Raw genomic sequence first — 24,264 nt, 5'->3', positions numbered from 1 at the left:
TTTCTAAATAAATCATCTTAGAAGTATAGCATTGTAAATACTTTGAATATTCTCTTATTCTTATAATTATAATACGTTGACAGAGTACATTTTAGAGGCTTACCAAATTATTGCTGTAGATAACGAATCTGTTTTTGGTAATTGCTAAAATGCCAGGAGCATATTTTATTTTAAATTCAGCAAACTTAAATAGACAAACCAAAAAACACATCCAAGGTCACTAGCTTGTAATACGTCTTGCCGTAGTAATTTAATTGCATCAAAAACACTATAGCCTTTTAATATTTATATTTCAATATTTGTCTTTTTACCTTTATGAGTAAAATGAATCTCTACTAGTTCCCTTTATATTGAGATTGAAATAAATATAAAACACTGTCATTCTGTTGACCAAGGTGACCAAGGTGATTAAAGTAGTAATCAGTTTGGCTATATATTGTTTGGTATGAAAAACAACATGACAAATCTCCTAAAGGAATATAATTTCTTCCCATCCTTGTTGTAAAAGACAAAATGGGAACTTTTATATCACAGGAAAAGAATCAGCAGTGGATGCTGTATAATTGATTTATTTTTACCTTGTAAGAGACCTGAGCTTGGCATTTGCATTGAGCCTTTCAGTATGAGACAGAACTCCTGTGGATTTAAAAGATGGAAAAACATTTCTAGTTATGTAGCTGTTTTGATAGTTAACAGTCCTTTTGGGAAATTCCTTTGGTTTTACAAGATGAGAAATTTGACCAATTCTCCTTTTCCACGAATCAATGCATGGGCAAAATCACCTGCCACTCAAAAAATATCTTGTCTTTGCCTAGTCACATGTTAAAATCGGTTATGAAAAACCAACGGGAATTGAGAAATAGTTCATTTAAGTACCATTTACCTGGTCCAAATTTTTTTTCTCCTATCCATTGATTTTTATTTTGCTTTCCCTGCATCAGAACATCCCAGTTTTATCCATATCGTGCAAGTCCGATAGGAGCCTCAGCAAATCAATCATTAACGTAATCTCAGCCCATCGCAATCTCGGTCATTTCCAGGACGATCGATAAAGGTGCCTGCTTCACAAACGGACTGCGACACTGCATAATAAATATTTTGGTATGTAAGCAATTTTTCATTTAACTTTGCTCACTTTTCTATACAGAGCCACATTTTACAGGATCAATATTTTGTTTTTTCTCATGGCGCTTTTGTTCTAATCTTCATACGCTCTCTGAGGTCAAAGGGCTCTAAGTGGAATTGTGATGCTGGGGTCAGTTTGCAGTGAACGGACCTTAGAGAAATGATATCCGCCTTAGGTGACCCTGGACCTCCTCTGCCTTTTCACATCCGAGTCTTTCATGTCCTGCATTACTAAATGAACGACTGCAGCCCTCTTTATCCTACATTGAATTTACAGTACTTCTCCTGGCTGAATTTTTTTCTCCAACACAACTGCACCTTCAAATTCCACAGGTAACTGGGGTGCATAGAACTACATGAAGATACCTGAAATGTGCTCTGAGGAAAAGAAACAAAGGGAGTGAGACTTTCTGTTTAAACATTTTGAAAAGGTATTCATAACTGCATTGTTATTCGGTTAGGACACCATTCGGTTTTTAATATTAAGAGCTAACGAAAACCAGGACTTTTTAGAGGATATAAGGTATAAGGTGACAATGCTATCTTCTACAGTATACCAACTGAACTTTATAAAAAAAACTGTGAACATGGGCATTCGCTTTCTGCTAGGTAACACAGACAGTTCTCCTTGGTCTCATGGTGAAGCATTCTTTAAGCCACAAACATTTAAAGATCCAACTCTGACCAGAAACACATCCTACTGCATGACATAGAGAACTAAAAAACTGAGAAATATACCCAAATGACTGCCAGTGGATGTTCCCATAATGCAGACCAATACTCAACTAAGGGTTGTGGACACACACAAAGTAAAAAAAAAAATTTCCGCTGAAACAGTGTGTAGCACAGTGTGCAACACCGCCCCAGAAAAGCGCATGTTCCGCCAGTGAAACAAACAGCAGCTGCTTTAGGTTGTCAAGTGACTTAGAAATAAATGGTATCAGGGCTACGTTTCAAGAGCTAGTCATGGAAGGATTTTGTATGCAGCAGAAATTCTATTGTACCTAGTGAATGATTTCTAATTGTTCCAGGTGTTCTCTTCAGTATGTTTTTTTCCCATTCATTTCTAGAACAAAACTAATTTAAGGCAGTGCTAGCGCACACATCAAGAAAGCACTGGAATGTAACAGCAGCCTCAGCAGACTCTTGTTTTGAATGGGCACAGAAACCTCATTACAGTGATTTTGCTGCAAAGAACAAAGCACACTATAGGAGGCTGAAGGGGACTACGAATCACACAGCACTTTCAATTACTGCACAATGTGCTAAATTGTGTAGGGATTCCTGTGCTGGCCTTAAGGTAGGCATGATATCCAATGTAATGGAATTCTGTTTCTTCAAAGTGACAAATAGGGGGATAATGTGGCAGAGCAGGCAGAAGGCCATTTGCTATGCATCATAAAAAAAAGATCTGCAATGTTTCAAAGGGGAACAGAATATAGTACCTTAGAATAAGTTAGAATGTTCTCTTCACTTGTGCCTCTGTGACTGCTGCTTGAGATACAAGGCCCTTGTAGAAAGACAAGTTTTTCTTTAATTGCAGTTCTCATCTGGTGGTATAGTAATGTTGCCGGATTTAAATAAGTATTTAAAAAAATGGTCTGGAATGAGCAGGTTTCTCACTCATTTCATGTCAGAAAAGACTGGCCAAGGGCCATTAAGACGCTCTTGTGACTCAATAGCAAAATGGAAAAGACCCTCCTGTATGAGATAATATGAGACAATAACATGGTTAACTGCAATGTGTACAACAGGTCTGCCCTTGCACATTGGGTAACACCAATAGAGGCTTGAAAACCTGCAAGCATCTTGACTGTCAAATGCCAGTATGATTCATGTAGCAAAAAACATAGTGAAAGGTTTTCTTCATTCTTCCAATAAGCATCAGCCAATTGCTCAATGGCTGTTGTATAAATATATGCAAAGTTTTGCATGTACCAGCTCTGTTACATGCAACCCTAGAGTCTGTGTACTGGATTTGTACCACGGCCTTATCCTCAGTACACGTTCAACAGAACGGTGACCATTCCTTCCTACATCTTGTTTGACTGCAGAACTGCGTAGGAGATTCCGAACATGTAATTAAAGTTTACAGCGAACTTCTTCGGTTTCATATTTGTTAAGTCACGTTGTTAACTGGTACTTGTTTGCTCTTTTGAAGAGTATTGCAGTGAACTCTTCTAATGTATTTTCCTTCAATTACACTGCAGGAGAAAAAAAAAGGCCAAGTGAAGCTTCATCCACTTCAGAATATAATTACATTATAATATATCCAACCACCCAACCATTTTCTAACTGCTTTATCGAATACGGGGGGAGCCGGAGCCCATCCTCTGGAAGTCAGTCCGTCACAGGGCACACACAAACACAAATACGCACACATCAGCATTGCCATATACTGTATATCCAACTCAAGTAAAACATAGTTTTCCCCCTTATGAATCTGAACTGATATGCCATAATTCTCCAAAATAAAATAAAACCTAGTCAATAATACATGATGTCCTGCATATTGCAAAGCTAAACAAATATTTGCAACAGAAAGTTACTTTTGTCATATTAAATATACATTATTCATAACGGTGGTCTCTCTTTTAAAAAAAATAGAATTACTACTTTTATATATTACTCTCTGCACTAATTGGTATTTTGTTTTGCTCAATGTAGTATAACTATTTTTTCATACAGCTGCCCGATTTGGAATCGCCAGTTCTGTTAAAACTGGGTAATGTCTTTGGTGCCCACTCTGATGAGAATGTGGACATCTGGCATGTTACAGGCTCCACAGCCCCTGACAGGAGAGTTAGTGCCAATTAGAGGATGAGCGTACTCTCAATGAAAGTCACTCGCCCAACTGCAGCTTCCCACAGAATCACAAGAATGGCTGTTTGGGGGAAAACATGAGAACTCCCTGATAAAGGATACATCAATGCCAAAAGCCTCATATTTCGAGTGATACTGAAATGGACTTTACTGCTATGACCTTTATCCTTCCTATGAAACACACTGTCCTGACCATCATCTATGTTTCAGACCCACAATACTTGGAGGTCAAGCAGAGACTAATGCACCAACGACACTACAATCTCACAGGCCTTTCTGTAGCTCATGTACTTCTAAAAATCTTCACTTTGGTGTGTAAATGGGGCATTTGGAAAACTAATTTGTGGATTTATATTCTGTTGTACTCTGCCTTGTTCTGAAACCATCTTGAATGGCTTTGCATGTAATGCATGTACGTTTTTCCACAAAACAAAATCTTAAAATTAATTTTCAACTTCAAGGGAAGGATTGAATTTCTTAATACCTTTGTAACATGTGATGTGCTATTTTGTATTTTCTTTGAATCTATATGTGGTTGCTAGATTTAGTGTATCATTAGTAAAGGTTTTTTAAGCAATTACACTAGCCTGGGTTGAAAGAATGCATTTTCGTTCTAAGTACAGAGTAGGAAATTGCCTATTTAAAATATTCTAATAGCAATCATAATGACTTAACCTAAAAAAAGGCATTTTTAATGAAATTACTGCTTTAACACTCTTTCAGGGATGCTTCCAGTCATTAGAAAGTACTACAAGTTTAACTTATTGTTCAATTCCTTGTGTCCTGCCTCAGTTCAGGCAAATGCCTTGATAGATTAATAGTGTATCTTTGGCCAGAGTTTCCAATCAGTTCTGGAGTTTTTTCTTCTTTAAAGTCTGCATTAAGGATTCCAGATTGAGCATGTTATATAATTTCTTTCAGACTTCTTTTGTCCACTAGATATGATCTAAAGACCTCGTTTTGCAGTGTGATGTACTGGTTTTGAAATACCCCCAGCTGAAATAATCAATCATATATCTAATGAACTAGAAAGACAAAAGAAAAGTTTGAGAAGTCTGATGTACTTTTCATATCATTTATGCCTTACAAACCCATCAACAATCAAGTACTGTACGCATTACAAATTCTATCGTCCTTATGAGGTCCACCATGCTGCAGATTTTCTAGATCTTTTTAAATCAGCAACAGCTTCTGAGTGGTGGAGAAGAGTGAATTAATCCAATTTACTGTACCAGGTAGTTGTACCTATTGAGCTCTCGCTCCGGCCTTAAACTGTGACACCTAGAAAATCTTCAGGATTTTCTCAAGGACTGATGTTGGGAACTGTGACCTGATAAAACTAATGGGTTAATTCATCCTCCTTAAAACAACCAATATACTTAGCCTACTTCATGTTGCAATGGCCTTAACATGGAGCATGTCATGGCTTGCAGATTATTCTGCTGTACAGAATCATTAGTTGGTCTTCAAGAATCATTTCAGAAAGAAGATGGTAGTACCAGCACTGTGTACTGGAATGTATTGTAAAGGTGTCCTTAGCTTGTAACTCTTGCCCTAGAAACAATCACACTGGTAACTTATGAAATACAGAGTCAATGATCACTGAATTGACAGATCGAAGCAGTATACTGTAAATACAATTGGCTCCACCACCTGTTCCCCTGCAGAACACTTTTAACAATCTCGTTCAATGGGAAACCTGCACATCCATCAGTGAAAATATTCAGTCAAAATATAGGGTGAAAGTAATTTTAATTAGTAAATGTATAAAGAAAAAAAGGTATTCTATTTGGATTATTTTGTAAATACAGTAAATGTAAAACAATGCAACCATAGTTCTTCATAACAAATATATTGCTTGATTTCCTCTAGAAGGGCTTTTCTACAACTATGCAAGATGATGGCTGAGAGAGCGTATTTTGTGCATGAGTTGGTTCTATGAAACAAAAGAATTTGGAATCTACATAAATTACTAAACCCTTTGTGTTCAGCTACCCATTTTAAATGTAAATCAATCATTTATTTTCCATTTCATTAGGTGAAAATAGATTCCAAACAATAAATAAAACTTGGAAAAATTATTGAAAGTCTCTTTACTATGTAGGAGTGATGAACGACGCTAGCTATTCTTATATTCATGTTAAAGTCTCTAAAGTGTCTGTAGCCTAGCAATGAGAATCCCATCTCCCTCAAGAGGTTCTGAAATAAACTGTGCTTTTAATTAAAAAACTGAATACGGTATGTGCACTTGTAGGAATCCTGTCTTTGAAAGCTGGTAAGCCGTGGAGCCCATGTGGATTTTTAGCTCGTGCTGCAGGTCACAATGAGTTGAACTGGAAGTGCTTGTGATGGTTACCTACTGCTCTGGTCCCTCGGCACCTGCTGTCAGGCTAGGTCTGCACATGCACAAACACACAAGCGTCAGAGAGTCTATTAAGATTGCCTGAATGATTTGCATCAAAGGCTAAGAGGTGCGTGGAACAGGTAACAGTCCTGTGTCTGTTCCAGACAACAAAAAATAGCCTGGAGAATTAGCTCACCTACCCCAGGAGTGCAATTCTGCAGAGCCCCTGCCGCTCAATCTACCAGCCTTCTGCCTACTGATCCCTCACCAGCTCACAAATCACCATCAATCCCATCTGCAGTCGGAAACAGGAGTTTGACTGCCCTCTTTTGCAGCTGAGCTGGGAAATTTCTAGTCTAAAAAAGGTGGCTTTGTTTCATGACCAGGTTTATTCCTTTCCACTGTGATGGGAAAAGGCCTGCTTTCAAGCTGATTCCAGAGGCCTGCAATGTCAGTGGTTTTTTAAGTAATCAATGCATGCTTAGCAAACTGATGGGTACCTAAAAGGCAGTAATTCCCAGTTCAAAGCTGCATTTTACTTTGTCAACACAAGGTGTAGTGAGAACAGTCTTGTGGCCAGTCGGGTAGCTCCCGCTGATACTAAAGATTGTATTCTAACTGTAACATGAGCAACTAATTTGGATTCATGGCCTCCACCTCCAAAACACTGTTCACGCATACATGCTGTCTAACTTCTAATGCATTTCAAGACAGCAGGAAAAGAATTGCTTCATGTGGACAACAGCTACATACGGACATATTAATGAATGAGAGCTGTAAATTAGATTAACTCTATCTCTGACCCTGCTCCAGAGTGCTGGAGACTCGCTCCCAGAAAACGAATGCATCTTCCTGCAGGAACAGTTCCCTGCGCTTACCAACCCGATTGCTGAATGTTTCTCTGTTTGAAAGCATAAAGTCACCCATGCAAGGTTAGCTAGTGTCAAATGATTTATAAGTGAAAACCAATTGCTGTCCTTCGAGTATGCGAAAGGAAATCAAACAGCACATCATGCATGTTGTAAGATACACAGGCTAAGCACTTGCATAATTTGTAATCCAGACACAAAATCTAAAGCAGGAACTGAAACTGAGTTAATGGTATATTTGTCAGGTTTTTGATATATGAATACAAATCCTTTCGTAACTGTACAAAGCAGACTAGAAATGTGTAAAGAAATTGGAAGACAATTTCCACTCATCCGGACAAGAGATTTCAAACGCACAGGGGCTAAAATGCATACGGACATATGCACTAATGAAGGCTGTACAGCGAAGCGCAGCACCATAAAATGCAATCATAGTTTCAGAAGTACACCTTTCAGTACAAGACTTGCTTAGAATGTAAATGTTTCTACATTTTTTTCTCCCCAACTGCTACTGGATACTGTGCCACATGTATTCACACTGCCATGAAATGCTTGCTATTGCAGGTTTCATTGCGGTTGCTCGCCTTGTCACACATTGCAGAATGTGGGTGCTTTTAAATTTAATTTTATATTTGACTCTATAAAATGCACAGGATAAAGACCACAACATCACCAATGTTATTTGTGGATTTTACAGTGTTGTTTTACTGTGCTCAATATATGTCTTCATTACAGTGAGACCACATCCATTACTGAAGTGTTCTAATGGACAATATACAGTATAATAAAAAAAACACATCCGTACGTGGATACTTACAGTATCTAAAGAAATGTAATATACATTTTCATTGTTTTCTAACAATGAACCACATAAATATCAGCTACTTGCACCATTATTTCCCAGTTCTACACTGGGTCGTAGGATGCAAATTATTCTTACTATTCTTAATACATATTTCCAGACTGCTATACATATATGACAAAACCACAATAGCAGTGGACTGTGTTTATTTTGGCTTTCATTTGTAATGGTTTAGCCACCAACTGTAATATTGTCATTTTAGTGCCTTTAAAAACTTTTTAAACACAACCAATCTCAGATGTGTTTCTAATTTTGGACACCAGGAGAATCCCAAAAAATAATTAGAAAAAGCACAAAATAAAAATCTAGAAAAGAACTATAGGTGCCCCTTTATGCCAGCAGCCATATCACCCTGCAACTCACAACTGGCAACCCACTGAAGCTAAGCAGGTGTGAGCCTGGTCAGAACCTGGTCAGTACCTGGATGGGAGACCTCCTGGGAAAAACTTATGTTGCTGCTGGAAGAGGTGTTAGTGAGGCCAGCAGGGGGCGCTCACCCTGTAGTCCAGGTGGGTCCTAATGCCCCAGTATAGTGACGGGGACACTACACTGTAAATAAGTGCCGTCCTTCGGATGAGACGTAAAACCGAGGTCCTGACTCTCTGTGGTTACTAAAAATCCCAGGGTGTTTCTCGAAAAGAGTAGGGGTGTAACCCCAGCGTCCTGGCCAAATTTCCCATGCCTCCTAATAATCCCCCTCTATGAAGTGGCTACATTACTTTGTTCTCCTCCTCCCCCCCCCCCCCACTCTGATGACAGGCGGACTGACGCGCCGGTTGGAGTATTTCTCGGTTGCAGTTAATAGCAATGTCAGCTCAAAGATTTGGTTCAAACAACCAAATGGAGACTGGTGTGCCGACAAGCAGACCCTGCTGATGCGGGATTAATGCTAGGAAAGAGAGAGAGAGAACTATAGGTGCCCATTTACACCAAGGGAGACTTCTTTAGACAACTTCAGTTTAAAATGGTTATGTAATTTGTTTATGGGTGAGTAGCAGCTCTTTTAAAAGGGCACGCTAATATTTCCAGATAGTCTGAATCCCAGCAATACAGAAAATGTCTCATTAATAAGCAAAGAAGCCAAGTCCACTAGGTACACACCCTGCCCAAAAGCTGTGTAAGAAAATAAAAGGTTGCCAACGTGGAACCTGGCAGATTTGCATAGTACTGTATATACAACAAACAACAGTAATCTGAAAGAACTGTTTTTCAGTTTTGTATTCAATAGAAAAGTGCTGGATTTTTCGTTTTTTATGCACCGGGTAACATTAGAAAGGTCAGTCCCTTATTAAATTGCCAAATACAATTTGGCATTCTGCATTGTTTGGTGAGGAGAAATGTCTACCAGGAAGGTAGAGCTCTTCTTTCTCTCTGAAATCTATACAGCTGTACAGTCTGTGCTTTTGGCTGGGCAGCCCACTGTCACAGACCCGCAAAGGAAGCTTCACAACGTTAAGGAATACGAAGATGTACAGTATGCAGTTTCATTTATTTTTTGGTTGGGAAATAGCTGCACGATCTCTCAACTATTTCTGCATTACGCCAGAATTTCCACCTCATTACTCGACACATCTTTATGAACAGCCTGTTTCTTGACATCAAATAATACCAAAGAATTAAAACCTGTCTAGCTCTGACTGAAAACAGAGGCTTCTTGTGGCTTTGAAAAACAATGCATGTATAAGGATGAAAACTTGAAAGCATGCATAGGTTGGCTTTCCGAATGGAAACACCACTCAAAAACTGCTTTTCTATCGAAGCAAAAATCTATCACTTGATTGTGTTTCAAAAACAGAAACCAAAAGCAAAATGTCTCTCTCAGCTGCAACTGGACCTACAGTATACTGTAGGTAATGATACCATGTAGTCATAAACTGTGATTTTACTTTATGGCACATATCTTGACATTGACACAATGAATCTGAGGTAAAAATTGAGACTGCTTTTCTTGGAATTAACCTTAAAAACATTATGTTCTGCATTAACACCTGGCCCATTAAATTGTGGAGAATTTCCCCACTGAAGAATGACGTGTGTGCTTTGTATTGTCTTTCAGATCCAACTGAGCGCAATGGGTGATACTGAAATAAACTGTGTGTTCGTATTCTGCTTGTCTAGCATTTCTGTGTTAGCAACAAGACTGAGCAGTGTCTGAGGCAGTTACCGTTACAAGGTCAGTCTATCTGTTTCCCGATCGTAGCATTTCTTAATCTAATGAATACCATTCTTTAGTTTTAAATTGTGCACCATAGTGACAATCAATTTTAAAAGATTGACTGCTTTGTTTTAAACCATATGTATATCTTACTACAAAGCAAGTCACAAAGTTAGGTTCCAAACAGGGTAATGAAAAAGACAATGTTTGGCTGCTTTCATTTTCAAGAAATTTCTTTTGTTGCAGTCACAAATGTCTAAATTATATACTACTACAGCCCTTTAAAGTGAATAAAGGGTCAAACACTTGCATCACCTCAGTTAGTCGAAAGTGAGCATTCTTCTACTGGTAGTTTACTTCATCCTCCAAACTGAAAAAGTCAGATTGTTTGCAAAGAAAGCACTGCCTTTTCACAATACAAAAACTGACATTCAACCCGTTTTAGAGAGAAAAAAAACTGCCTTTACAATTGTTCTATTTGTATTGCTTGGGAAATTGTAATTTTTGATACATTTCAATCTAAATAAATCAGCATGAGATGAGCAACTGATTAAAATGGAGTTTAACCTAAAATTAATTTACCTGCATTACAAATCGTAGAATGTTTAAAGCCTCTGATATTGTGAAAACAAAGAATGAAACCCTCTTACATGAATGACCTTGAAACGTCCTTCAACATGATTCGCGTTAGACGACTTTCCTCTTACTTTAACACAATACTGTGTAGCTGTGCTCACAACACGACAGCTTTTTTTTTCCTTGGGATGCAAAACGCAGATCAGAGGAGCACGCGAATATGCACAGTCTCAGGAGAAACTGTCACTCAAACCAAAAATGTCTGTATGAATATTAAAACAAAGGAGGGAGGTAAAAAAAGAGGAGGAAAAAGAAAAAAAAGACGGACTACTTTCACAATCTCACTGGCAAAGAGAAGAATTCATCCATCACCCAATTTTTACTCCACGGATCTCTTTTCATTTTGAAAAAACACAAATGAAAAGCACCGTGGAAAGACAAGAACTTGTCCTCTGTATATAAGCTTGTTCTCCATTCTAACCATTTATAGCTGATTATCTTCTGTTTGTGACTCTCTGAATTTCTGCCAAAAGAATTAGACCTTCATTTTTGGAAGCTGGTTACACTTCTCTGTATTTCCCCCACAGCAGAATCTGTTCATTTCAGCTTTCTGAAAAGATAAAAGAAAAATCACTCTGGAAGCCTATTAAATGTTGGCTAAAACGTTCAGTGATAGTTTTGTATATTTAGCCCCCTCTCTCCCCAAAAAAATGAAATAAAAATACACATTACTAGAGACACAAAAGAGTAAGAATGGCTTATCTAAATATCATTAGCTCGTAAACCCTAATTTAGCCAAATGCCTTTTACTGTATTTAGGTATAATACGGAGGAAAGCCATTAAAAACCAACAGTATACAAAGGATTTTGCAGGTTATTCAACCAGGCATCCTCAGTTAAGGTAGGAAAGTGGTTGTTTCAGGACCGGTAACATGATAGAATATAATATTCCAACTGACTAATTATAAGCTAATGAATTACTGAAACTGCATGGCAACTAAGCTTCATATAAACAATGTTAGGAAGTTGTCGCCTTGCTGTTTTTCCACAAGGGAAACACCAACCATGTTAAATTTTTATATTAAACACATATTAAAACACGTTTTGCCAGCAAGGCCTTCTCAGACAGTTCTTCAAATCTTCAGAACAATGAGTCATCCTAGGTGGCAGATAAATTAAAAGGTACTTCTAAATATTATAATATCACTAATGTGATATTGTAGCACATACTCTGTTTCCTACTTCAGACACTAGCATCACGCTGATGTTTTACCTTCCCGATTAAACCTTTACAAGCAGATTATGTTCTATCTCGCTAAGAGGTTTGGAGTTAAATCAATAAATTCATAGTCATTCTATGTACTATTAACAACTGCATTGAGTCTCACACTAACACCAAGGCAGCATTTACTGTATATAGTATAAAATGGATTGACATGATTGATCATCTCTGCACCAAAAAGGATAAAATAAATGTAAATCTCTTCAGGAAAACGAACTCTCAAACCTAGAATCCAGAAAAAATAAGGTTTACTAACTAAAGGTAAAACCACTAGATGGTTTTCCAACAGAGCCTGGGCACTCCATACAGTAAATTTGTGTAATACAGTACGTGTTTCAGTAGTTTTTTAACTGATGAGTTTAATGTGATTGCCTATAGCAGTCTATTGGAATATTTTTTCCCCGACTTCTTAATTAAAAAAGACAATTAAACAACAAACACCTCTGGCAGCTATCAGTCAGTCACCAGGCGCAGAAGCACAGCACTAGTCTGTGGTGCCACGTCAGTGACATTAGGCTCTGAAAATGCATCCACGGTCTGCGAGGATACAGTGCTGCGACACAGGTACTGAATGGGCACACAGGAACCCAGTGAGAAATGCCTGTGTAACGCCAGCCACCATCTTTAGGTGAGGCAATGGAGAGACGATCTGAAATCCATAATTTTAATCAGCGGGAGTACATTAACATGGCTTGAGTTACTGGTTAATAACACCTGAAGAAGGAATTCAGTACCGCCTAGGAATCGGTATTCGTGGTATTAACCACGATGCATGATAATATGTTTTAATTTCACAACAATTGCTTAAAGTCTTAATATAAGTCAAAACCTACAAGGGACCCTCATACAAAAACCCTGCCATGCACTGGGAGGCTGGAGATTATTTTAACACCTATGTGCTCTTCAGCCTTGCTGCCCCTCTGTCTCCTTCGGTCAGTCTTACTCCTCTGTTTATCTTCAGCTATCTCCTCTTTTGGGCATGTTTGTGCATATATCCACCTGTCACTAATTGTCCCCTTACTCAACACAAGCGGATCTCTAGTTGAATGCAAAGCTAAACGAGTGAATAACAAAAGCAGCAGATAAACTCAGATTAATGTGGTAATAAACTCCTCCGAATTTGAGTTTCATCCTCCAGCGTTGTGTCTACAGTTTTTTTATATTATTAAAAGAAAACCAGTAGAGTGGAGTTTAAGATGACAATAAAACAGAACGTTTTATCTCCAGTCATCTCCTTTCAATGTGTCATCTCCAGTCATTACGAAACACGCTATTTTTTTTTTATCTCCGGGCGAGTTGGTTATTATACAGCAACATTATGTTCGGAATATCACCTCTGCAACAAGGGTGATTACAAAACTGGACTCAGCTAATGTTGTACGTCCAATTACTCACATGATTGTCTACCAGATGGCATCAGGCTACATGTACTGAAAACAATAATAGTGAACCAATAAAATAAATATTGGAAATAAAAATGTGTCCACATACTGTATAAAAATGACTTGGAAAAAAAGATAACTATATTACTTTGGCCAGTCCCAAAATTTAGAAACAAAAGCCACAATACACCATGGCTACACATTTTGGGCAAATGATTCTGCAATGGGCTTGTAAGGCTTCTTATAGAAGGCTGGTTTGAAGCTACAGCAAGATTCGATCATCTCTTTTATAGAATATGTATCTTTTTTTACAGCACACTGCCACATTCCTATGCTGTATTTTGTGGCTGTCCTAATACATCCATCTACTTGTCAGCTGTACTGAGAGACATGCTATGGGCTTGGTCTCTTTACACCAGTGGATTTTTTTCTTTTGAAGACGCTCAGGGAGGGTTCCTGGAAGATCATGCTTTTTCAGCTCCTGGCACAGAGAGAAGACAGTGCTGACCCTCGCATCTGTCTACTGTAAATCAGTCTCCCCCTCTTTTTCTCTCTGTCCCTGTCAGTGACTTAAACACAGGCTGGCCCCCCCATATCCCCATCCCTCCTGCGTGAACCCAGCGCCTTCCCTTTCTCACACTGCAGAGACAAGTGCAAAACCAGCAGAGCCTGTATCACTCTCCCCTGTTCTAAGCCCTCCGAGCGACATAACCACGGCCAGCCCTGTTTAACAGTGCCCAGAGCCTTCCTCGCCTTTCTCAGAAAACCGAAACACGGCGGTGAACTGCAGTTCATCTCAAGCACTCCCCCCCCCCATTATTAGCATTAAAATACCACTGCCCAGGAGGTCAACATGAAGCGCTTTCTGTATCCCCGCACGCTGTCACAGCTGCAGATGTGGCTGGAGAGCCATGTGTGAGGAAAGACCTTCTGACAGCAAACAGAGCAGACTTCTGATGACTCCGCAGATGGGAGAGAGAGAGAGGGGTGGCTTGTGAGGAGAGTCTGCAGTTCCGCACTGTAAACACTGCGTGTCATCTGTCGTCTGCCTGCCAGGGCCCTGTCCCGTGATGCAGCACTATGGGACACCGCTAAGCGTGGACTCCCGTCCACAGCCCTTTTATTAGTCTGACTTGTACTGCGCCGCTATCATTCCGCAGTTTCAAACGGAAACAGAAAGGGGAAGACCAATGGGTTGGCCAGCGCAATGGAGATCTGATCAGATCTTCGAAGAAAAAAAGACACAGTCCTTTGAGAGAGCTGAGGTGTGCCAAGAAACATTTTAAAATCTGATACGCAGATTACTTCAGAACGCCTGCAATTTTGAATCCACATCCAAGACCAGGTCCAGGCTTAATGGTGGAATTAACCACAGTGATGCTACGGTTAAAGGAAAGTTCAAACCTTTAGAAGCTGGGAAAACATCACAGTGGGGAAAGACTTATTTTCGATTTAAGATAAAAAAAACAACGTTCTTGCTGTGAAGTTCCTAAGACCAGTCTTGGACTCTTTCCCTTAAGCCTGATGAGTTAAACTCAAGTCTCTACTTCGCAATACCTCCCTACCGGCACTGACAGTCGTGGGAAGCTACAATTGTAAGCCCATTGCTAACAATAAGCAGTAATCTCCAGAAAAAAGGAACATTAGGGAAAAACGCATCTCGCATGCTGAACAGAAGCGTCCATCACCCTTGGTATCAGAGGCTGTAGACGCTGTGCTGAGATTCCTTAAAACCAGCTTACAGAGGGGAGACACGCGTGCACACACACAAGCACTCACACGCACACACAGCTACTGTTCTGAGCAGCATCACACCTTTAGGCACCTGCCTATGTGCTTCTGCAATGGCCATGCACTGTGTACTTACATCTGTGCGTGCGCGTATCTAAAAAAAAATGGAAAATTAATGTAAAGACATGCATGACTTGCAAGAAGGTATACATACATGCAACTAATATCCTATACAAGACAATCTGTCTTTACACATTTACAGCATATGCGAATCTGAGGCAAGAATTTTAACAAAGACAAGTACAATCCAGACAGAGAGCAGGCTTTTGCAACACCAGCTCCTCAGTGTTATATTTCAAAAGACTGTCCGTCCTAGACTTCTCCATCACCTGCCCCCGAGCCCCCTCACACCACACTCCACTGCACTAGAGAAAAAAAAAAAGAAGTATTCAGCCAATTCTCGGAATCCCAATAAATCACACAGCGGCTAAACAGAAGAGGAGGAGAGTGCGGCTGCAGGCAATCGGATGAAAGGGCAGAACAACGGCTGCACTTCCTTACCATTTTAAACCCATTCCACTCCATTTGTGAACTGGCGGTAGGTAGATTTCTTCCCTCAAGCGAATTTCCCCCCTGGTGCCCTCTCACTGACTGGGAGACAGAGGGCGGTTTGTAAAAGCAGACATTCCTCCTTCCAGAGAGGCTCGGCGACAATGCAAAGGCATCGGCATGAGCACTGCGCTGCAACCCACTCCAGTCTCCTCCTTTTTTTTTCTGTGAGGTCAGAGCTGCCTACTCTTTGGAAAGGCAGTGCGCAGCGATTTCACTGGTTCCCTCGCCCATCCGTCCCTCTCTTTTAAATTAACACCTTCACTCTGTCAGCCTGGCACGCGGCGCCCGCAAAAAGCTCCTGGGCAGCGCGCAATCCCTTTCTGCCGCTGTTTGCCTTAACATGTGCGCGTAGCATAGACCGATAATTACAGTACGGCACAGGAACCCACGGGCTCCTAATAACAGGCTGACTCTATGTGTAAATTTCTAGACAAACCCCTGTATACGCACACGCTATGGAAATATTGCCATTGCAACCTGATACTTAATTCAAGGAGGAAATAATGTTTAAGGTACACTAGTTTCCGTTTTTTTTTCTTGTCGTCATTCACGGGTTAGTTTACGGTGCACAGAGCGGGAACTAAGAGATCGTTATGCAAAGGTTCACTTCTTAATTTCAGCTCTAAATAGTAGAAACGTGGCTCGTGTATTTTAGCATTTATACCTAATTTGAAAATCCGTCTTACAAAGCAACCTGTTACCCAGTTTTTTTTCCAGGACTTTTCCAGAAACATGAGTGTTAAAACTAATAAAAAAAAATAATGGTAACACCTACACTGTGTAGCCTACACAAAATAATATTACAAGACGGTGTTAAAAGATGAAATCATTCCTAATGAGTAAAAACAAAATCATTATATTTATCATTATTGACACAACGACATTAAAATAATAGTATTCAGTATTCTTTTTTTCAGTCTTTAGAATTCAACGTGTTTCATGCACACACTACTAGTCAACACCACCAAGATGCCTTTTAGAGAGAAACCCCACTTTAGAAGTCGAGTTGTACGGCTGTATGCAACATCTCTGTTCGGTCAATCAAGTCTTTACACACCTACACCTCAGCATCCTTTATTGTCGTGCAGTCTGAGAAACACGGACACCTGTGCACGCGGACTGCTGTCACTCGCACCGCAGCGACAAGCTCTCTTACAACCGAGCGAGCCGAAACACCACAGATTCAAGTCAATTTATCTTGCACGTTTAAACACCTCTGTTTGCGTAACGGTTAAAAACAATGATGAATAGGTAAATTCACATGCACAAACCCTGCCCAAGTTTTACCGGAACGTTCCTACACACAGGCGATATCCGCCCCGCACGCTTAATTTGTAGGTATCTAACCCAAATCGTGATATATATAAATAGATATCGGGTTGTTGTTTTTTTTTTATCAATGAACACTTTTTGAAGGTTAAAGAAAGGCAAGACTTTGTAAACGAGGTATCCGTACTCACCATGACCATTCTTGTTGTACAAGGTTGAAAACGAAATTCTAAAGGTAACAGGAGGTACTGCGAGAAGGCTGCTTTTTCGAGAACGGAAGAAAGGAAAAGACAGGGGGGAAAGTCAGTCCTCCGACCGTGAGATTTCCAAGGACAAGCGGGTGGAGGAGAGTGAGTGACTGAACGAATATGAGCCGGAGCGTGCCTCTCGTCGGAGGCTGAGCAGTGGGTGGGAGCAAAAGCTCTCCTCTCTTTATTCAAGGGCTGCTGGAAAGAAAGGGTAGAGGGGAAATTAAAAAAAACAAAAGGGAAGAACCTTCACTGAAACTGCTTAGCTTGTGCTAGCACCTCGGGTTTTTTTTTACTCCCATTTATGTGACCATCTGTCAGTCTGGTGTAGAATCTGATTGGCTGGTATGGAGAGGGTACGGGGGAGGTGTGTGTGTGTGAAGGGAGGAGGGTGGGGAGGCATGGCGAAAGGGAGGGGAGGCATGCATATGGGGCATCTAAACATCAGGTACCGTTGGTATTAGCCGAGGCAATGTTGACAGCATTAATACGAGCCTTTTCTCCGCGCGGAGAGAGATGGAGCTGCTCGTGTTAAAACGTTAAGCGCTCTATGGCAAAGAGTAACCGACTACACAGAGCTGGCATTGTCTCTCAACAGCACTGGCTTCAACACGGCAAGCGTGTACTGTGGCTGCCTTCTGAAAGGGAGCTGCGACGCTAACGAAAGTCGGTTTCACTTTTATGCATTGACCTTATAAGAAAGCGAAACCAGTTATCCATTTTAAGATGCAACAGTGTAATTCATGTACTGTACACTAACTAAAGGTGGTTCAAATTAAGAAAGCAACTTGGTTTGTGTGAACACCTTATTAAATTGGCATCGTTTCACGTCTCCTTCTGTGGGATGTAAGCGTTTTGTTGTTTCCGATTATTTTTCTTCATATGAGATGCTACGGTTACAAGTATTGGAATATTTCAGTTTGTTGGCTTTCTTTCTTTTTGCGTTTTATTCTTCATCAACGTGTTGATTTCCCCCGTCATTCACGTTGAAATTCCATGAAGACTTTTTTTTTAAAATACGAACTGCATTATCGATATTTTGTACAGTACAACATGAAGTTAACCAGATCACAATAATTCCACTATTCGGGGGATCCAGTTATAGCCCATTTGTCTTAAACAGGTCAAAAAGTGACTGATTTACAGGTCTTACTGCTCCCTCCAAATTGCGTCCCCTCACTTAACCAACTACTTAGCTCGACTTCTTTTTTAAGTCTCATTTTGCATTCACAACACACAGCGTCATAAAACGCAGTTTTAAATTATTGACAAACACGTAAATGTTTCTCTACTAAAATGACAAATCCAGCTTCTTTAAAATAGAGAGGCTCTTGGAGGTCTCTTCTACATTATTCTGCATTCTGAATTGTTTCCCAGTACAAGAGATGTTATAAAAGTAACATGTAATAATAAAAGACAATGACGTTAATGTTTTTGCAGGTGAGGTGGGTGGGGTGTGAGGTTGCAGTAATACATTTAAAACCCACTAGGTGTGTAAGGTATATTTTTTTCAGACATGCTCCCAATTTTAATAATTACCAGTATTAGTTTTGATAAAAAATCAATACAGATAAAACTACAAAATGTTTTTTTAAGAAAGCCGAAGCCAAAGCATATTGATACTGCATACAGTACGGCATTTCTGTGTGGGACATTATGTCACGTTTCTACTGAAGGCTTCAGAGACCCTTAAAAAGACATTTTGAATAATATCTAGCTAACGTCTTTCAAAAGGACAGGGTAAATGATCACATTTAGGTAAGCAGTTGGGTTTGATTAAGGTCAGAATCTGGAAGATGAATACATTCAATTCTCATTGCTCCTATCGTTTGTCTTACACCACTTAACTGAAAGTCCAAATGAACTAATGAATCTAGTCTGAATTCTCTTCTAATATGTAGCAATTATGTAACATATGAAGACTACCGTTCCCCTTTTTAATTGACAACCATGTTTGCAACATACTGTATACCCTACAACATGTACTGTGATACCCAAACATCCTCCTCTGTTTCTGGAACATCAACCACATCTTTTTAAACATGATGAGATACAGTAAGTTGATGGAAATTTCATTGCAGAAGGCCCACTGCAGGCTGGAGGTGTTTGGGTGGGGTCTTGAGGGCTAAGTTATGAGGAAAGTACCAGCCAGTTCTGAACTGAAAAATAATACAGTAGGTGTTGAAACGCAAGTCTGAAGTGCTGCTCAGACAGCAATTAAGGTTGCGGCTGCCATGTCAGGCTTCGTTTAGTTTACCAGGAAACCCTTGCAGCTCATTAAAATGATGATACGACACGACAGCTCCTTCCCCTTTTTATCTGCTGTGACTATTAGGAGACATTATGCCACTAGCTACTTTGATAACTCTTTGTTGTTCAGGAACCATGAGAAGTCCTGACAAAATCACAAAGATGGCAACATTGCGGAGTTGTTTCACATCGATTCCTAGTCCTGGCCAGTGAAAATACTGTACCTCAGTTCATCTCCACTCCACACTGGTAGCACTCAGCCACTCGCACACCACTTACTTCACTCTTTTGTACTTCCTTGGCAGACATTGGTTCTTCCCTGCCAACGTCTGACCTACAGGACAGCATCTCTTACCGGGATTTCAGGAGCCTGTACACTATTTTATTCTGAATGCTTAAATTCCAATTCATAACACAGGAAGCTGAAATGTTACAGCCAGGTTACCCAAACCTTGAATTTTGTAAGGACATGTAAATCAAGCTCTGTGGAAGCTGCCTACATGAACAGAATGGAAATGGCAAGAATTTTCTATCGGTGCATGACTCTCTTGGCATTATCAGCTGAGAAAGGGAGTATATAAGCTCAAAGCTAATGATAGAAGATGGCTTTTTAAATGAACCAGTTTAGCTTCATTTATATCTTCAAAGAATAATTCAACATCTCAGGTGCACATTTAAAGAACAACAGAAATCAATAGTACTACATAGCAGGTTTCATACCACACCAAAGTAATTAATAAACTCTTAATTTATATGAAGGAATATAATTTGGCAAGCAGCTCATTTACTGGGATAGTAATACAAATGGGGTGCATATAAACACAATTTAGCCAGAGGTTCACTTGCAGTTAAAAATATTGGATTTTTTATTGCACAGTACAATTATGCATTAGCATTGCATTGATCATATTCCCAGGTTTCTTCATGTTCATGTAAAAGTAAATTACAATAAAACAGTGTATGAAAGCCATTGCTATTCCAGTTTTTCATTATACACACGGATGTTTCCAAAGAATTGATTTGAAAAAGCTTTGGTGTTTTACAATTAGCCCCAGTTCCAATTTGGTTTTTAGTGCACATTTTGAAATCTTGGGGAGAAATGTTGGGTAACGTAAAAGGTATATAGACAATGCTTTGCTCATAGTAGCACGAACTACCGTACTTATTTCATTTTGAACATACAAAGCTCAGCATCCGCTCAAATTACATTATGATTCATGATTCATCATGCCACCGGGAAACTTCAGTTTTGTAATTTTTTAATGACTAAATAATTAAATAATTACTTTCTAATTATAATATATTATATATTATACATTTACAATTACTACTTTCACAGTACAGCTATAAGAATGAAATTGCCGTATGTCTGCTGTATATTAAGTACAACAATATTTGAAATTAGGTTCTGTATAAGACAAGTACAAAATTAGGGGAAGACAGAATGCAGGGTTAATGAAAGATCTTAAAATTAAAAAAAAAATAATTAAGGTAAAAATGCAGACTAAAGTGCAACTTCAAATTATCTTATACAACGAGAACTTTATATTCTTTCCTGTGAGTTACTGTACGTCTTTCAGACATCAGTTTTCCTGAGCTTTTAAGCATTGGTTTTCCTGGGCTTCTAATTCAAAGCACCAGTGAAGAAGTTTGGTTGCAATGTGTTGATCTCCAGAAGACATGTGGTATCTGGGATTATCAGTTCTCAGGGTCAATGTAATGAAACTGTTTTAAAATACATTCTGATCAGTTAGCTCTCAATAATGCTAAACTATACCCTTGAGTCTAGATGACGTATTTGTAATCCATACAAAAAAGCAGTAATAGAGCATTTATAACACATGCCCATAAAATAACCCATTATCAAGGCATTCCAATGCCAAGCAGGCATTTCCCTGCTTTTATATTATGCACAGTAGTGATAAATAAGCAATGCTCTTGTTAATGCACAACTTTACAACCTGCACATAAATCAGGAACATATGTTTCCAGTTTTTTTTGTTGCCACAATTGTCATCAAAAGCACTTAGGACTCTCAGTGCAGTTCAGTTTGATCCATCTTGGATTTTTCAAGCTGCAAGCTCTTGTACAAGATAACATCAGATTGCTGGACAGTCCCAGAGGCAGAGATAAAGTATCACGATATTGTTGCTCTCTTTGCGGTAACCGACATTTGCGCAAGAGCACAGATTGTAAAACCTGGAACTGACTACAGTGCTGCGCAACTTGCTTCTCTTCCGTTAGCTGCTGCTGGCATGAAGGTGTCTCTGCTGAGAGCGTCACACTTCCTCCTCCTGCTGCCTGACCTCTCGGACCGCCTGCTGTGCCTGTCTGTCTGGTCCTTGTGTTTTAACCACCTTATTGCTTCTGATAGCTGCACAAGAGAAGCATTAATAATTAAAACAGAGCCTCTCAGCTCCCACCACTGACAAAAACCTAATTCAGATCTTTTCCGGAGGGGTGGGAAGGGAATTGCAAATATCCCCCACCTTCAGTGTGGATTTATCATCAGCTCCAACATGCACAGTCTTGGTTTTCCAATTTGCTTTCACAACGATATTGCTAGGGAGCCACTTTTTTTTTAAAACCTGCTATTATGTCTGCATTGGGCCTACTCGTGTAATGGGGAGAACCGCGCTGCTGGTGTCTTGCTTTCTTCTTTAAAATAAAAGATGGATTTCAAAAGAAAATGGTCCAGAAATATGGCATTTATCACAGGGGTTCCCCAGAGGATTATCTTGTAGGAATCAATGCCAAAAGATGTTTGTGTTATTTAATTTTAATTCAACTTTCCTGTGACATGCTTTATTTCTTCAATAAAACACACATATATATATATATATGAACGTCTTGTAAGCGAGCTACCCCAAAGTGTTGGATCAATACTAGCAACCCAGGATATAAAACAGGGACGTGCAGCTGAATTGAGCTGTGCTTTTTTTTAATTCACTTTCGATCCTGAAAGAAATTTAAAAGGGGAGAAAAAATTCTGGACCCCCCCATCACCACCGCCTGCCTCTTTGCTGATCTTACTGTTTTTTTAGATGTCATTGACATTGCGCACTTTCGAGTTTCCACTGATCAGACAAATGTGGGTTTTGGCACAAGGAGCTGCAGCGACCAAGAAAGTCTTAAGACTTGAATTTAATTCACTGTGGCTGGTCCCTGAGAGGGCCTGCCAGGAGACTGCATGAAACCCACCTTCAGTGGAGTATAATTAACCACATTTTTCGCACCAGAATGGAAATCGAAGTTTTTTTTATTCTTTTGACTGTCCTGTTTCTGGTCTTGGGCTTAGTGGGTGATACTGCAACATTTACTAGGCATTACCTAGACCTGAGTTGATGCAGAGACCACACAGCAGTTTGGAGATAAACATTTTGGCATCTGTGTAGAAATGACAAGTGCTTTTTATTTCCCTGAGAACGTCTTAGGTGACCATGTCCAGAAACCTCATATCAAGCATTTGCAGAGCAATAGGTAGTACACAGCTCTATTCTGAGTATATGGTACTGAGTGGTGAGGTATTTTTTATAATTGAATGCAAAGCAGTCATAACAAGAATGATTTGTGTGCTGCGTTGTTCGCGTTGTTGAAGTGAATTATTTTCCTGTGTAGCTGACTGACGAAAGCTGGTGATCATTTTTGTAAATCACAGTTTGGGGTAAAAACAGGGTTTTCACACAGGGAACAACCTCGTGGGTCAGGCAGCAAGCTGCTTTTCTTTGAACATGAGTCAAGCCGTGCACAGGTCGTAGTCACCATACCTTGGTTTGAGAAAGTTATTTTACGTCTTTCCATTTTCAGTGCTGACATTTTGTCTTCTTAGTTATGGCCGGAGCTTCACTGCAGTGTCAGTCTGTGCTGTGTAAACAACAGAGGTGGTTGCCAGTGCTGGTGAATGACTATGTTGTGACTTTAATTTCAAAAGCACTTCCTGGGGATAAATTGATGGCCCCCATAAAAAAGACTATTGGAATGAAATTCAAACCGTTTTATTGGAAATTGAAATTTGGAAAACACTGCAATTGTGTAATTCCAAAACTGAATTCCACTTTTTTTTTGTTCGTCTTCACTCTATCAAAACTGCCCTACGTATGAGGTTGGAATGTCAATTAGCAGTATGGCTGATCCACCTTAGAGACATTTTAGAGGTACATTTTAACTTCTTTGCATGACAGGAAATTATTTCGCTAACATAAGGTTGGGTCTCAGTTCATTAAAAGCCTTTTAAACCCCAAATCGCACTCCTACTAATTTGTTTATTCTACACTTCCGATTAGACTCTGACCCTAACATCTGCTCTCCTAAAAATAGGGGGCTCTTTGAGTAGTAGCCTGAGGCTTTCTGCTGTGTTTTTAGTCCTACGTGTTACCCTTCTCCGACAGAATATGTGACAGGAAACCAAGCAGAGACTTCCAAGCATTTTTCTTTTTTTTTTCAATTACGGGGAAACACTTGTCGCTGCTGAAACTCGAGTTAGTCCATTAACCTTAGCTGGAGTTCAACAAACTCCAGTTTAACAAGCGCTTGTGGAAAATATTATAGCACACTCCATATTCTCTATCACTCCAGTACTGTTAACCCGAGCCTTAATGAGCCCGAATAGTCTCTGCAGTATAGCACTCTGAAGCAAGCTCTAATGAACACCGAAATCTAGAAATGTATATATGGTCACTAGGCCAGGCAAACCACCCCTTTCTGGAGACAAAGTCCTCCACACCTCTGGAAAAAAA

The 24,264-nt window shown here is 39.6% G+C and overlaps 1 protein-coding gene across 2 annotated transcripts in view; it reads right to left on the bottom strand.

Moving 5' to 3' along the window:
- The window catches only part of elavl4 (ELAV like neuron-specific RNA binding protein 4), a 72,446-nt gene extending 56,525 nt beyond the window's left edge, over positions 1-15,921 (bottom strand). For both annotated transcript variants that reach the window (XM_088926749.1, XM_088926750.1), the window contains exon 1: positions 15,711-15,921. In XM_088926749.1, the coding sequence (XP_088782875.1) occupies positions 15,711-15,734 (24 nt within the window). In that variant the 5' untranslated portion in view covers positions 15,735-15,921. The remainder of the gene's footprint in view (positions 1-15,710) is intronic.
- Positions 15,922-24,264: the final 8,343 nt, after the last annotated feature.

The sequence above is a fragment of the Atractosteus spatula genome, chromosome 11, assembly GCF_055471065.1.
Source record: "Atractosteus spatula isolate fAtrSpa1 chromosome 11, fAtrSpa1.hap1, whole genome shotgun sequence".
NCBI classification, from domain to species: domain Eukaryota; kingdom Metazoa; phylum Chordata; class Actinopteri; order Semionotiformes; family Lepisosteidae; genus Atractosteus; species Atractosteus spatula.
The sequence above is the reverse complement of the archived record's forward strand: the minus strand, read 5'-3'. Positions and strand labels throughout refer to the sequence as shown.